This window comes from Dermacentor albipictus, chromosome 4 (assembly GCF_038994185.2).
Source record: "Dermacentor albipictus isolate Rhodes 1998 colony chromosome 4, USDA_Dalb.pri_finalv2, whole genome shotgun sequence".
In the NCBI taxonomy this organism is placed as follows: domain Eukaryota; kingdom Metazoa; phylum Arthropoda; class Arachnida; order Ixodida; family Ixodidae; genus Dermacentor; species Dermacentor albipictus.
Window position 1 is genome coordinate 11,354,635 of NC_091824.1, and position 15,981 is coordinate 11,370,615.

Below are 15,981 nucleotides of genomic sequence, written 5' to 3' on the forward strand. Positions count from 1 at the left end.
GTTCGACCACTGATGATCACATTTCAAATCTCTACCTTTGTATGGTCCTGCTGTTCACTCCTTACGTGTTCAAAAGAAGTGAGGGAAAGGGAGAGTTTCCTTGATGGCAAGCCGAGCATATTTTGAGCATCAAGGGATGTAACGAGGATTCCCTGCTTGCTTGTCTGCAGCGGGCTTCGTCCGGCCTGTGGTGCTGTTTGGACCCATGGCAGATGTGGCCCGGGAAAGGCTTCTCAGGGACTATCCAGACAAGTACGCCTGCCCACGTGAGTGTGCTCTCTACTCACAACATAACTGCATGTACAGGTGGGTCCACTGTTAGAGGGAGGACATGAGCACATGGCTCATGCTCTGTGCAGCGCCATGTACAGGAAGTGGCGAAAACCTAGCACATGCGTGAAACAAAGCATGGCCGGTGCATGCCCCATGTCGTCTGCTACTGAACCACCTCTTTGCTTCGCTCGCACATGGCCACCCAGCCGTGCAAGTAGACATCAACAGCCCTCCCCCGCTTATTGGAGAAGCATTTAATTTCCTGCATTGCCAGCCGTAAGACGTAGAAAGCACATAAGTACACTTACTTCTATTGCAGTGGCATAGGATGCGAAAAAGCAGCGGCAGAACTATTTTGTTTCGGATATGTCAAATTATGCCATTGGTATGTTGCTGTGCTGCATCTCGCATGAGCATTCAGCAGATAGAATTACCTTCAGAACACCATTGGCAACTGCAAATTTTTCTGTGTCTATTTGCTTATGTATGCTGGTGTCGCTCCCTGACTGGCATTTCAGAAGGAAAGAGCAATACCTTCCAGTGGTATAGGCTACAGATATACAATTAACTCTCGTTACGACAAACTCAGTTAAGCCGAATTCTCACATATAACGAACAACATGGGAATGTTTGGTTTTCGATAGACTCAATGCAAAAAATTCTGCTTAAGATGAACTGCCTCAGACATACCATATTTACACAATTGTAAGTCAACCCCCTCCCCCCGATATCGCATGTGACAGGGAAAAAAATAAAGAGCATACTCGAGGGCGCATTTGATAATGAAAATTTATTGGTAGCTGGCATGGTCACTCGACTACTCATCTTTACTTGTGCCATCGTCATCGCTGCAACGGTCCCACAGCGCGTCGTTGTCCAGCGAAATTCCACATTTGGCAAACGACCGCACCACAGCATCTTGTGGAACAGCAGCCCACGCAAAATGCACCCAACCACACACAGCCGTCAGGGAGGCTTTTTGGACAGGTCCGGTTGGCGTAAGTTCGCGGTCTTCTGCTTAAGCCACTCATTCTGCTCATGGCGGAGCAGGTCCTCAAAAGGTGAAGATCCGGGATTGTTTCATGATCATGTCGCACTTCACTGGCAGGGACCGATCACACATTTCAGTGACGTTCGCCGCAAACTTGGCCTACAGCTTTGGAAGGCGTCCAGACTTCGGCCCATGGGAAAGTCACTTGCCGTCACAGGTGAAAATTTTGCTTCGCTGCAGTCGCCACTCTTTCACCCCCTGTTCAGAAACATCGAACTTGCGGCCCACTGTGCAGTGATTTGTTTCTTCGGTATAAAGGATGGCAGCCCTCTTGAACGCTGCTGTGAACGAGCGCCGAATGTTTAGTGGGCCTGGGGCACTCATGACGACTGAGGAAGCATGGAAATAACATGTGGCCGGCAGTCAAGTCGAACACGTCAAACTAAAAGCTGCAAGGAAAGAGAAACACGTGAGCAGTGTCTGCTCTTCCATGAATTAACGATACGCCCCACAAGCGCTGCCGCGACTGGAACAGTGGCACTTCTATCAACTATCGACATCCCTCCATCAGTGTTGTGCGCACTGTAAAACTCTCAAAAATTCTGAAAAACCTATCCAAAAAGTGAATGCACGAGATAGCTAAAAAGCTACGGGTAGGGCCAGAGAGCAAACATAAAATTGCAACTACGTTGTAGCTCCTCTGATATCTCGTTGGTCTCGCTTTTTTGCAGGTGCCATGTTTTGGTTTTGATTGTAAGTCGACCCCCCCCCCCCCCACTTCAGGTTTTCCAATTTAAAGAAATAGATCAACTTACAATCGTGTAAATACGGTACTCTTTGGTTAAGATGAATATTCGTAGTGACCGCTACTGATCCTGGAGGCACCCTACTGGAGGCCTGCAGTGCACATCGCCCGTGGACAGAGGCAAAAGCAAGAGGAGGAAACAAATATGTTACAAGGACGTTTCACTTCGTGAACGTGGGTAACATGCAAGTGTGTGCATGCTATAGCGCACACGAAGCTATCGGTCCTCAGTACGCTTAAACACCTGCACTGTCCGCATTGCAGATTGTATTCAAAACCGGCCTTGTGTGGCCATGCCATACGCAGCAGCTGCTGGAGTAGGGTGCCCTCTTGTAAACATTTGCTTACTAACTAAATTAACAAGCGTGGTGCCAGCATGCACAGGCAAACATGGTTCAGTACCTCGGAGTTACGTTTTCTGAAACGCTTGACTGGACTAATCATGTTAACTCAATTAGCGCGAAAGCTTACCGTCTTCTTCACTTTTTCCGATGAAATTTTAAGCATTCTCCTTCATCACTGAAGGCAACCTTGTATTTAACAAACATCAGGCCTATTCTAGAATATGCATGCGTTATCTGGGATCCATACACGAAAAACCTCACAGAAAAAATAGAACGCGTCCAAAAGCAAGCAGCACGCTTCGTAACAGGAAACTATAATTTTACTACCAGAGGATCCAGAATACGGGAAGGGTTGGGTTGGAAAACTCTTTCTTCACGCAGAAAAATCCCAAGATTGAAATTCCTTTATAATAGATATAAAAGTAAAACTGGTATCGACAAAACACTGTTCATCAAGGAGCCGCATTACGTTTCATCTAGGAGAGACCACGCTAACAAAATTAGAGCTTATCAGTGCCGTACCAATGTGTTTAAGTATTCATTTTTTCCTAACACGATTGATAATTGGAATGAGCTCCCTAATGAAGTGATAGCAGCTTCTAGTTTTGAAAATGCTATTGAGAGCCATATTCTTTGATTGTTCTGTTATTCATCTCTGCACATACGCTACTTTTTTTCTGTTTTGTTAGTTAGTTTGTCACTCACTTTGTTTTGTACTTTGTTAGTTTCTATTCCGCTTTTGCGAATTTCAGTGCTTAAACTGTGTTGTATTTACAGATGTATTCTTTTGATGTTGCTGAATATGTTTCCATTGCGACCACCTCTATTTTAACCCCCCTACGATAATGCCGTACAGGCGATGTAGGGGACCGAATACCGAATAAATGCTGGGGATGTACCGAATAAATAAATAAATAAACACATCACACTCGATCTCCGCGAACACTCACTGTCAAAACGCTGGTGTGGGGAATCGCGGCAGCAGCGAGTGAAGTGAGCTTCGTGCTGTCTAACGTGTCAACACAAACTGAGAAACGAGAATACAGCACACGCAAAGCCACGAGCCATCAGCCCAGCTAGACTGTACTCCAAAGCAGATCGCTTTCAAGATAAAGCCCACGCACCCCCTTCCTTCCCTCGATGCCATGAACACAACAGAAGACGGCACGCTTCCTTCCGCCTTTCCTCCCTTGCTCTCACGAGATTTAGTCGCCATGGTCAGCTTACCATTGCACGCTTTCACTGGCACACAGCGTACGGCACGCGAGGGCAATATCAACACGAGACGAAGCCAGTACGTCCATATCACAAACAAAACCTGTAGAAACTGTCAGAGGAGATCAACCCAGCACGCCTCCACCTACCTTCCTCCTCCATGACGCTTCGCCTCATTTCTTGTTTTTCTCTTAAGTTTTCTTTTAAGTTCAGCTAAATAAATGCTTTTTATGTCATTTTCCCCCTTCGTAAGTCTACTTCATGTACCGTTTTGAAGATATTTAGATGCACCTGGTCATGTTGCCAATTATTCTTCTGATAAGACGAACTGCTGATAAGATGAACAAATTTTTATGGTCTCTTTGAGTTCATATTTAAAGAAGTCTACTGTATAATGTTTTTGCATTTCTGATTCGCCAATAGTAGCTTTACACAACGTTTCATATCTTCCAGTAGCTCAACAGACTGAGCTCAGCGTACACGGACATCACTGAAACTGCAGTGCCTAACAGTGCCGAAAACAAACTGTGCTGCGACTCATGCTCGTTTCGTTGAGTTGCCATGCTTCATACATGAAATGAATGTCTGTCAGTCTGTCGTGCAATAACGTCAGAATGCAAAAGATCTACCAGAATAACAGGGCTTGATGTCGGCAAGTCAGTTCTGAAGCTCAATCATTTCCAAGCTCTTACCATCCAGATGGCTGGCAAGTCAAGCACACCTTTGCTTCTTTAGATCGTGTTCATAGCAGCCATGGCTGAAGACCTGCGGTCGCCTAGCCAAGCGCAGCCAAAGCAATGGGGTGGTTCGGCAGCAGATGAGGCACAGCATGCGCTGTCCCTACGCTATTTTGCGCATGTGCTATGTTTTCGCCCCTTCTTGTACATGGCGCTTCGCAGAGCATGAGCCATGCACTCGGGTATTCCCTCTAACAGTTGACCCACCTGTATTTATGCCTGAAATGCTGATTAATACGCGGCCATTGGTCGAGTGTTTGATTGAGTAAAAAAGCTCAAATACTTTGCATGCCGAGTGTCCACTTTAGGGGCACTCTGCAGATGTCCCACAATAATGTGCAGATTGCAGCCTTCCTTGGCTAGTTGCACGCTTTTTTACTACAGATAAATTTGAAGCTTTTGTAGGCCTTGGAACACAAAACTGCGCACAGCACTTGAATATATGCATTTACATAGTTGGCATGCCTCTATGGAAGTAATCTTTTATGCACACACTGTAAAGCACGGAAAGAGACATAGAAGAAAGGTTCAGAAAGCCAGAGGAAAAATACACAGCAAGAAAACAATATCTTTAAAAGCGACAATAGGTTATATATCTTTGTTACAGTTTCATTTTAGATGCATTTTATTTGCATGGTGCCACTTGTGCCACCCTGTAAAGGCGGAGAAAATAAACAACACAGGATGAATTGCAAGGGCAATGCCAAGTGTACGGTCGCGCTGCAGCACATGTCATCGGTTTCTGTTCATTGGGCGTAACCATTGACGGCGACTGCACAGTTGGTCCGCCTCTTGGAACTGCTCGGCTACACTCGTATCAAGTGGCTAGGAGGGTAAAGGCATTCAAGCTGCTCATTCAAGTTCCTTCAAGTGCGTCGTCCTTCCACGGCCGCTTCTATGCATGCGAGTTCATCATTCGTCCAGTGAATTCGGCGCAACAGAACTTCGTCGTGCCAGTGTTCGGCAACCTCGAAGCATTCGATGTAGGAGATGGAGATGCGTGGCCCTGCTATGTTCAATGCCTTGAAGCTTTCTTCATCTTCAATGACGTCGCAGCAGAAAAAAAGAAGTCAGTCTTCTCTAGTCGCTGTGGGCAGAAGACATATGCTCTCTTGCAGCATCACATTAAGCCTGCCCAGCCGCAAAACAAAACCTTGCTAGAAATTCTTTCCATTCTGAGTGACCGTTACTGCCCAAACCATCTGCTGTTGTCCAGCGTTTTAGGTTGAACATGCACATTCGCATGGAGGGCATGGTGACACTCAAAAGTATCTCGAAATATTGCAACTTTGGAACTGTGCTTGTAAATATGTTGCGGGACCGTATCGTGTTTGCCATCGACACAGCCGTGCAGACGAGGCAGCTCAGCAAGCTGCTCGGCTGCACCTTCCCACCTGCATTAAATCAACAATCAGGCTACTTGTCGGTGATTGTGTCTCTACCGCATCATATCTAACCCTCATGATTCTTCTCAACTTCAATCTGATCTTGACAGCATTAATTTTTGGTGTTCACTGTGGCCCATGAAATTGAACGCTAACAAATGCAGAATAATGAGTATTTCCCAAAGAACTGCTGACTGTACTATCCCTGTTTATTCCATTACGAATATTCAGTTGCTATCTGTCACACTTATAAATACCTAGGTGTCCACCTAGTAGAACCCCGCTGTTACATTCCTCACTGCTGCGTTTTCCCGGCTGCTACGTCGTTTTCATCCGGTCCCGGCATAGCTTCCATAGGATACAATGTATAAGGAACTCCGCTGTTACGTTGTAGCTGTGAAAACGTTCCCGCATGGTACGTTGCAACTTAGCACCCCGCATCCGCCTGGGCTTAACTAGGCAGCGCGTTCCAACCGCCATTTTGGCTTTTGACGAGTTTGGGCTGGGCTTGGCTGTGGAACTGGCTGCAAGAAGCCGCACGCCAGTTCGAGAGGCCGCCACTAAGTGGCCATTCGTGAAAAATGCTCTCACTATCATTACTGTGATTACGGTCACCGCATCGTTGTTGGACGTGTTGAGCCACGGAGGAAGGAAACTCAGGAGAGGTCCTGACGTCATTCTTTGCGAAGCTAATGGCGTCCTCGATCACCCGCACCGGTGCGCACTGGGGCGCCTTGGTGCGCACTTTCATCCTCGATCAACCGCACCGGTGCGCACCGACCATCCTCGATCACCGGAAGCGCACCCTGTTGGAGCGGTTTTCCATTGCCGCGTCTCGCACCGAGAAAATCGGCGGTGCGCCGGGGTGCAATCCCAGCAAGCACTGCGGGACGCGCGCACTGTCGACTAGCCCGACAACTGCGGTTGCAACGGAGTTAGCCATTGGAGATGTAGGCAATGAGAAAGGAAGCACTGCTAATTGCCGCAATCGATGAGACTTTTTTAAGTTCGTCTGATAGCGAAGACGGCATGCTTATCGACCTCTTCCAAAAACAATGTGGTGAAGAGCGGCCGAAAGTGGACAGGTTCGTTGAAAGGGTCGTCAGGAATGGGTCGTCAGGATTAATTATAAGATCCATTGGTGTTTGCTGCAACCAGGTATGCCGGAGCACGCAGTTTGACAAGGTTCGAGCGCTTGCCGCAGATGCTCAGCACCTGCAAACAACGAAATGTGCGCGCGCGCGTGTTCGCGCACGTCTTGCGCGCCAGGGGCAAAGTAGCGCTGCATGCAAGCACCCTGCAATGGGTGCAGTTTTGTCCTCGATGTTGACCCTCCGCAGTGCGCCACCACGGCGGTGCAAGGCGCACCATTCTGGTTTCGGGGCAACCCCGCGGCAAGGTGATTGAGGACGCTATGAAGTGAAACCGGAAGTTGGCGTTGCTGGTAGCGTTGCTGCGGAGGAATGTATGGAGGAAAGTAAATGGGCTGGGAGAGTGTTCAGGTATCTGTACAGGCAAAACATTGATTCACAGTGGAGGAAAAGAACTAGGAAGCTTACCAGCAAGTATGCGCCCTGTGGGGTGGGCAACACAGCAACAAAGAAGGTCAAGCGGAAAGTCAGAGAGGCTGAATTAATCTCATGGGTGGCGGCAATGGAAAAGAAACCTGCCATGAGTAACTACTTAAGGGGAAAAAACGAAATTAGGAAAGAAACCATTTATGAAAACTCAAAGGGAAGCTCATTACTTTTCGAAGCGAGATCGGGATGCCTTAGAACACGCACCTATAAAGCGAGATATAAGAAGGAAGAAGAAGCATGTGCTTGCTGCGGTAAAGCTAGGGAAACGACGGAGCATATTTTATTAGAATGTGAAGACGTCTATCCAGCGGTCGATTTAGGCACCACTGGCCTCCTTGAAGCCCTTGGGTTCAGCGGGAGCAGTGGTAAAGCAAAGAGGTCCGCAATAGACATCAGTAAGAGGCGATTGGAGGATTGGTGGAAGAAAAGTAGGGAAACGACAAAGGACGGAGACGTACAAAAGCACAGTTCGCAATAGGGCACGGCCGCTCAATGGAAACAAGGTGCGGCCTGCCGAACGCGCCTCTCCGCTGGTGATTGCGATAGTTCTTGTTCTCTCCGCCGCGCCGGTAGTGGCGCTGCACATCGGCGAATGAGGGGGGCCCACGGGGACTCAGGAGGCCAGGTTAGGTAGTAATGAAGAAGGTGGAACCTCAGACTAGCATCACCGTCAACAATAGAAAACGTATCGTCGTGCAAAAGGCTACATAACTATGCACGGCGGCAGATGAAACGAAAAGTGGTTAGAGATTGAGGAGCAACAGTTAAATTTACAACCAACAGGTGTGCATGCGCTTACAGAAACGCACCTTAGAGGCTCGGGAAGATCCACCAATGATTGAGAACTGTTTGGGAAGGGTGTAGTGGTTCCAGGGCTTGCATATGAAAACGCAGTTATTTGCTTGGGGTTAGGCAATGCGCGCCGGCATGCGACACGGCGTCAAGATATTGTGTGTCGATTGCGCGCGAGAGGGTGGTAGGCGCGATATTCGGCAAGGGAAAACGAAGCAGAAATAAAGACAGTACGAGAAAAATGAAGACAGGCAGGTACCGCAGAGTCACTTAAGTGCTCTATTCGTGTGTGTTCACACCGATGACTTCATCAATGATGTGGATTTACAAATATCTTCAGTTGCTTTCTGTGTCGTGAAGGAAGCGCAGCTTCAGATATGGAACTAAAGATATAGAGTGGTGTTGACGTGCAAAACACGGTTTTGCACGTCAACAAAATAGGGCTTCGTTTAAGATGACGCATGACTCACAGAATGCAAATTTGTTTTATTTGAACACTACTGTTCAAGGTTTGCAGTCTTCTCTACAAACGCAGGACCTTGCGGGAAAGAGGCTTTCTTGAAAGCCTGAGCACACTGTCCAAAGAGCTGGTAAGGTCACCAGCCCAGTTCGCCAGGAGGGGTCTCAGGAACTTTTAGAAATATCTCGCAAAGCTCTCGACAGTGATACTGCTCCGTACACTTTGCACACCACATGAGCGGGCAAACCATGAGGTGTGGGAGCACAGCACATGAGAGGAGCTGGCACAGTTTCCCACAGCGATAAACTTCAGCAGACTGCAGAGCTAATTCGACGAAAGTACACAGCAGCTTGCATAACCAGACGACTTCAGGCCGCGGGTAGCTCAGTCCACCTTGGTCAAGACTGAATGTGAAGTGATACGCTCCAGCCCGCGAAGCACTTCCTTTTAGTCGCACCTTGCATTCACGGCATGCCACCTGTATAATTTCATAGATTCAGATTTTACTAATTGCGTCAATTGTCTTCAACTTGATCAATATACAAATGGCTAATCATAGAGTAGGCATGGTCATTTTAAAAGATAGAGCTCACCTTTTGCTCACAGACGAAAGCCAGGTACCCCGCCATGTATGTGAGCGGTGCGAACTCAAGGTGTGGAGGGACCTCATCGTGCTTCATCACATGCTGCAACTTCCACAACACTGCCAGGGCTGCCTCCGGTATAGCTGGGTCTTCTCGGTCACCGTCGTGGTTCCAACCTTTCAGCGCTGTCTTGCACTCTGAACTTGATGGCGCGTTTCCAGTGCTGGCAGCCTGTAAAATCCCGACCTGTGCCCCAGAACATGGTTGGCGATTGCCACTTTTGCAAAAACCAAAACACTAGACACTTCAAGAAGCAAACAGCAGCCGAACCTTCAGCAACTTCTCCGCTGTGAAGACTGCGGCTCTTGCATCAACTCGGTCATTACCACCATTGAATTGGCGGAAGCAGCTGAACACAGACTACTGGATCGCTGTTGAGCCCACGGGTCAGTACGTACTTGAAGCTGCAGTTTTTTAAAAGCCAAAAAAAAAAACAAGTATGGTTAACACCTTGAAGTCACGCATCACATTAGCCAAGCTATAATCAGAGCGTGAAATTAGCAGGCAAATTTTCGCAAAATTTGTGCTTACCCCAGGTCGGTCAGCATGTACTCAACGACGGCAACTGTTGATCTAGTTGTCATTACGGTAGCCTCGTAAGTCTCCTTTGTAAGCGACTGCATACGGGCTTTCATGCTTTCACGTCTCACATTTTCGAGATAACTGATGAAGTCAACTTCGAGCCAAGCCAACCTATCATCCTCAGTTTTGACGAATGGCCTTTCCCTCGATTTCCAACCGGAAATGTCATGGAGGTCATACCACAACCCAACATATTTCATGAATGTGATAGTTGGCCGACAATCCTGAAATTGCGCAGCCTTCTCATGTGATCCAGGATTTTTTTGAAGGTATTCGAGGATGGCGATTACCGTAGGCGAGAAGAGCAATGTCGCGCGACAGACCTTCGTCTTTTCAAGATTGCTGGGTTCAACGTGAGCTCGGCTCAACAGTCGCACTGGCTTAACAAGCATATCTCTCTGGATGTTGTAGAGTGTCTTCAGGAAAACGCCTCCTTTGATTGGCTCGATACCATCGGACATTTCTCTTTCCAGCAAGTTCGTCCTCAAGTTTTTGATCAGGTGGCGGGGGTCAAATGACAAAAATAGAGGCTCGCCTTCGCGCTCTGGATGTGGGACGACATGCTGGAGTGTGTTGTCATCGGACAAGTTCCGGAACATGGCTGTGTTTGTTTGGTGGTTGTCAGTGACAATACGGACAATTCGAAATCCTATTTCTTCAACTGCCTTGATGACACTGCGCGTCAGGAGAAGGAGCTTATCGTGCTTCAAATTTCTCGTGAAAAAATAACCTACTGGAATCACATATACTGTTGAGAGTCCGCGCAAAACAAAGCAAAGAAGCCTGTTGGCTACCACAACAGCAGGTTCTCGCGCCTGGCACTGTACATCGACGAGCCCAAAAATCCTATCCACTTGTCGATCATAAGTAACTTTCTGCTGTATTGACATTTCGTCAACTATGAGGCTGCAGTACGGCTCTTTTTCTGAGAGTAAACTACGCCTTTCCACTTGGAGACGTTCACGGATGAGGCTAGTTATTCCGGTCTCTCCTGTAGATGACCCAACAAATTTCTGCAGCGTAGATCGGCAAGGCAGCCTGAGAAGCTTTCTCGCTCTCACGTGTTCGTACCCTTTACGAGACGTTGCCCTCCACAGCACACATTCTCGAACTGTATTCTCTTGCCATGTTGGTCTGACCTTACTAAAATTTTCAACTTGTTCAACGAGAAACTCGGCAGTTTTGTCGCCCTCCGCTGCTGCTTTTCTTATCTTCGTTATAGCCTGCACCGCCTGGTCCCCTTCGTATAGCTTTAGCTTCTCCTGAACATCGTCGCATTTTTTTTGCAGCTTTTGTAGTCGCTCGTTGAGTCTGCTAGCTTGCATTTGCAGGCGGTGCGCGTTCCTCCATAAAGCTTGTTAAACAGAACGTCGTCTGCCATTCTTGCGCTTTCACACCGCTTTGCAAGCTGCATCCTGTGGCCAAGCAGTTTTCCGGACCAGCGACCTCGTCCGCATGCGGCGGCGTTGCGCGGAGCTCGACGTCGCCTTCAATTTTACCTAAGTCCGCATCAGAGCGGCGGGACGCTTTGTTTTCTGATCCTGCACATAACTCCTGCAATGAGTCGCCTACATTAGTTATGGCAGTGGCAGGTGCGACACGTACTACTGGTCGGCGTTTCTTCGAAGCCGCGGGCAGCATGTATGCAGGGTACGACGGAAATTGAGTCGGCACGGCTGTCGGCCGCAGCACCTTACGTTTTAATCCTTCCTTGTAGTCGTCCTCCTTGAAGTGAAGCGAACAAACGACGGCCCTGGAGTTCGGCACCCACTGGCTACCTTTGTCGTTGCCTTGTCGCGAAATATGCCGCAGCCAGACATCCCGGAGTTGTTCCTTCGCCGGCAGCTCGTGATAAGAAAGGTCGGAGTTCCTCGCAGCATTGGATTTGCATCGCGGCACACAACAGTTCTTTGGCATTGCGTATGCCATGACGCATCTAATAACTCCCCCGTTAGAAACGCGTAACGAAACAGCTGGACGATAAAATAAAAACGTACGTGAAACAGGGACCACGCTACTTCGCAACGCTTCCTTCCCGGCGCACGGACCACGTGGACGGCCGGCTCTCCCTTGGAAACGTGCGCCTTATGTTCGCTAGGGTGCCTCGATGCGCGCGCGCGCTCCGCTGAGGGTGAAGACAACTGCGTCGTCTGCTACGGCGGCTGCCATTGCCATGCCTACTTCAGAGGCGCGGGGCGTGCGCCAACAGGCTTTTTGCACTTGCCGCTGCAAAAGCGCGCTTGTCTTCGCGACCAAAAGACAATACAACTGCGTTTCACGCCTTTTCTAATGAAGTGTCAACAGAACAGGCTTGTAAGGGGCAACTGTCCAAATATTTTAAGATTTCGACGGTCGTTTCTCCTAGCACACGGCGACTCGGGTGCTAGATTGGAAAGACTTCATAGAGCGCACTAGGAACCTAACTGCAGGATTAAAATAAATTAATAACAGCAATATCATAAGAAGGTAGATTGCATTCAATTACTCAATAGTGTAACTAATTAAGAACGCTCCAGTTGCCTTATTCACATTTATTGTCAACCTAGAATGACGGTTTTTTTGTAGAAGAAAAAAGATTAATGTGTTTTACGTACCTTGTCCTAAGAAATAAAAGCCAGCGCATTCGCCACACGTACACGAACCGAATATCGCAGTACCTGAGCCGCGCATGCATGCATTGTGCACTGAAAACCCCAAATATCTCCAGGCATTTTTATACGCCTGTAGTCGGCCATTCGAACTTGGCGGGACCACTGTATATTGGTCAAATGATGAGGAAGGTTATTAGTCGCAGTGAAAATACATCCGTTTATACTCGAATGGAATCGAAATTTTGAGGTCATTAATAGGTCAAACTAATGAGAGTCGACTGCATTAGTATATTCAACGCGCACTTAAGACAGTGTTTTAAAGACAAAATAACAATCTATTGCCGCGATCGGAGGTTAGTTGAAAACAAACAATCATTAATATTGTTTAAAACCATGAAAGTTGTTTATTTGCCCCGAAAAAAATATTTCAGGGTACTTTGAAGGCATGTTTCCACAGATTATCCTTGTCTTCAGAACCTGGAGTCAGTGCAATTTAGGACACTTATTAGGTGTAAAAATAGGAACTCTGCTGATGCTAGCAGCATGAGTGTACTTCAGCGTGGATAGAAGCTTAGGTTAAATTAACTCCCGCACACGTCTTGCTTGCGTGACCATTGAGACGAGCTTTCTGAAGGTGTCGGAGGAAGATGCGCAGTCTCAATCTTGCGTACCTGTCGGTCAGCGTTTTCCGTATTTCTTCATCATGGCTTGCGCACAGCTTCAAGCGCGGTCGGTATGCTTGCTTGCAGCAGACCTTTCCTAGGTATGCTGTAAGTGAGCGGACAGGTGACTTCATTGTCACTAGTTTGCCTGTGCACCATGAGTTTATCCCTACAAAGTGCTCCTCGTAGATTTTGAGCATGTGCATCACATCATCACTGGGATAAATTAGGTTGTCACCTTCTGACACATATTCCTTCAGAGCAGTCAGAGAGGCATGTTCGTCACTAGCACATCCCAGTAAGGCATCCTTGCGTTGCTGGCAGCTGACAGATGGCAAGATTCCTTTCAAACTGAAGCCTCCTATGTAGTGTAGAATGCTGCACTCTGTTGTGGACAGTTCTTCAATGAACAGAATTTCTGAGTCGTTTATCTCATCAGCTTCCACTTCTGTCCTTTCTTTCTTTGTCCGGGAGAGAAGGTCTACCAGATATTCGCGGTCATCGAGATCGTAGCTCGTCGTCCGTGGGGTAAATAAAAACTGGCTCACGCTCACAAGCCTCACGAGCGAACGCACGTGTTACGGCCGCCGCGCCGCCGCGAGAAAGGGCATGAAAATGGCCGCAGGTGGACTGTCCCGGCCGAGGAGGCGGCACTCGCCCTCCCAAAGGGTGACCTCACCCTAGAGAGGGCGCGCGCGCATCGAGGCACCCTAACGTTCGCTAGGGTGCCTCGAGAAAAGGCGTGAAACGCAGTTGTATTGTCTTTTGGTCGCGAAGACAAGCGCGCTTTTGCAGCGGCAAGTGCAAAAAGCCTGTTGGCGCACGCCCCGCGCCTCTGAAGTAGGCATGGCAATGGCAGCCGCCGTAGCAGACGACGCAGTTGTCTTCACCCTCAGCGGAGCGCGCGCGCGCATCGAGGCACCCTAACGTTCGCTAAAGCCCCTTGATGTTTGAAAGTAGCGACACTCTCCTCCTCACGGCGCTTTCCTCCTCGATTCTCCTCGCCCACCGGCTGCGCACGGCACGCTATTCCTCCCTGGCTACCGCGGACGGGCCGCAGGATTCTATGGAGGCGTGTTATTTTGGGCCAGTTGCGCGCCCCAGTGGGGTTGAAAATTTTGAGAAATGCTAACAGCAGCATCGATAATGCTAGAGGCAACATTTATGACGAGGTTGGTTTTTTCCTAAAGCCGTATGAACGGGGTATACCGATGTAAAAGGAGCTTTTGAGGCGAGTTCTATACTCCAGACAATTTTTCTGCCGCATGATGAGATGCTTTATTTCGTGCGTCTGATATAGTATTGCTTGTGACACATCCCTTTGTGTGTGGCTTATTAAGCGAAAGCCTTAGACCTTTGTATCAAGGTCCCGTTGTGGGCTACAGAAAATATCACGTGACCGAAGGAAGGCGGGAAGCGAACCAAAGCATGTGCAGCCGTGCATAGATGATGATTAATGATTAGCAAAGTAATGATTGATTAGGATTGGATTAAGATGAATTCGGGTGTATTAAGAAGAGTTAAGGTGGATTAAAGTTGATGAAAGTGGATTAAGGTGCATAAAGGAGGACAAGGTTGGATTAAGTTCGATGAAGGTGGGTTAGGGTGGATGAAGATGTGTTGAGGTGCATTAAGGACGATTATAGTGGATTAGGGTGGATTAAAGTGCATGAAGAAGGATGAGGATGGATTAGGAAGGATTAAGGTGCATTAAGGAGGATTATGGTGGGCTAAAGTGAATGAAGAAGGATAAGGGTGGACTAAAGTAGATGAATGTGGATTAAGGTGAATTAAGGACGATTATAGCGGATTAGGGTGGATTAAAGTGGATGAGGAAGCAGTAGCGTTGGTTAAGGAGGATTAAAGTGCATTAAGGAGAGTTAGAGCAGATTAAGGTCGATGACGTTGGATTAGGGTTCATTAAGGCGGACTCTCGTGGATTATGGTGGATTAAGGTCGATTAATGTGGATTCGGTGGATTAATGTGCATTAGGGGGATTATGGTTGACTAATCGGGCTTAATACTCAATGAACCCTTATTCACCTTAGTCCACCCTAATCCACCTTAATGCTCCTTCATCCACCTTAATCCAGCTTAATACTCCCAATCCACCTTAATACAACCTAATCAATCTACATCGCCCCTAATGCACCTTACCTACCATATATGTTCTTAATCCTCCTTTATCAACCGCGATCCATTATAATCCGTCTTAATCCTCCATAATCCACCTTAATCCTGCTTAATAGTCCCAATCTATCTTAATACACCCTAATCCACCTCTATCAAACCTAATCCAGCTCTATGGTCCCTAATCCACCTTAATCGGTCTTAATTCTCCTTTAGCAACCATAATTCACCTTAATCCACATTAATCGGCCTTAATCCTCCTCCACCCACCTTAATCCTTATTCATGCATCTTAATCCTTCTTAAGGCACTCTAATACACCTTAATCTTCTTTAATACACGCTAATCATTAATCTTCCCTAATCCATTTTATGTCAATCACTAATGATTCATTATTTACCTTGGGTAATCATTCTCTTATGCAGGCGCGGACATGATTTGGGTCACCTCTGGCCTTCCTTGGGTCACGTGATACTTCCAGTTTACAAGATGACCTTGAAACAGAGATCTGAAGGCTTTCGCCTTAAAACTTAAAAAAAACTCAATGTTGACTAGCTAACGCTCATCACCTGCAATAACACGGGTATACTTGGCACTAATTTTTTCAGGGCGCAAAGCACAATCTATAAGGCTGCACTTCCGACTGAATAACAACAGTTCGCGACGTGTGAGGGGAATATTAAGCATACTGAGGACAACCGCAACAAAAACGCTGGTGAGCGTATATTAGCGTGGTGGGCGTGGTGAGCGGAAGAATGAAAAAAAAATGCAGCATTACGGGATGCTTTGC

At 47.6% G+C, this 15,981-nt stretch overlaps 1 protein-coding gene and 1 long non-coding RNA gene across 4 annotated transcripts in view; one reads left to right on the plus strand and one right to left on the minus strand.

Moving 5' to 3' along the window:
- Positions 1 to 15,981, plus strand: part of pyd (zonula occludens-like protein polychaetoid) — a 448,973-nt gene that overhangs the window by 274,983 nt on the left and 158,009 nt on the right. For both annotated transcript variants that reach the window (XM_065435932.2, XM_065435931.2), the window contains exon 13: positions 171 to 266. In XM_065435932.2, coding sequence (XP_065292004.2) covers positions 171 to 266 — 96 coding nt within the window. The remainder of the gene's footprint in view (positions 1 to 170; positions 267 to 15,981) is intronic.
- LOC135918106 (uncharacterized) lies at positions 8,660 to 11,929 on the minus strand. Of its 2 annotated transcripts, none has more exons than XR_011513816.1 (4): positions 11,806 to 11,929; positions 9,497 to 9,630; positions 9,176 to 9,412; positions 8,660 to 9,060 (listed from the first exon to the last, which is right to left on the minus strand). It is a non-coding gene; the product is annotated as an uncharacterized lncRNA (long non-coding RNA). The 2 variants fall into 2 exon arrangements; XR_011513815.1 differs by lacking the exon at positions 11,806 to 11,929 and adding an exon at positions 9,758 to 10,088.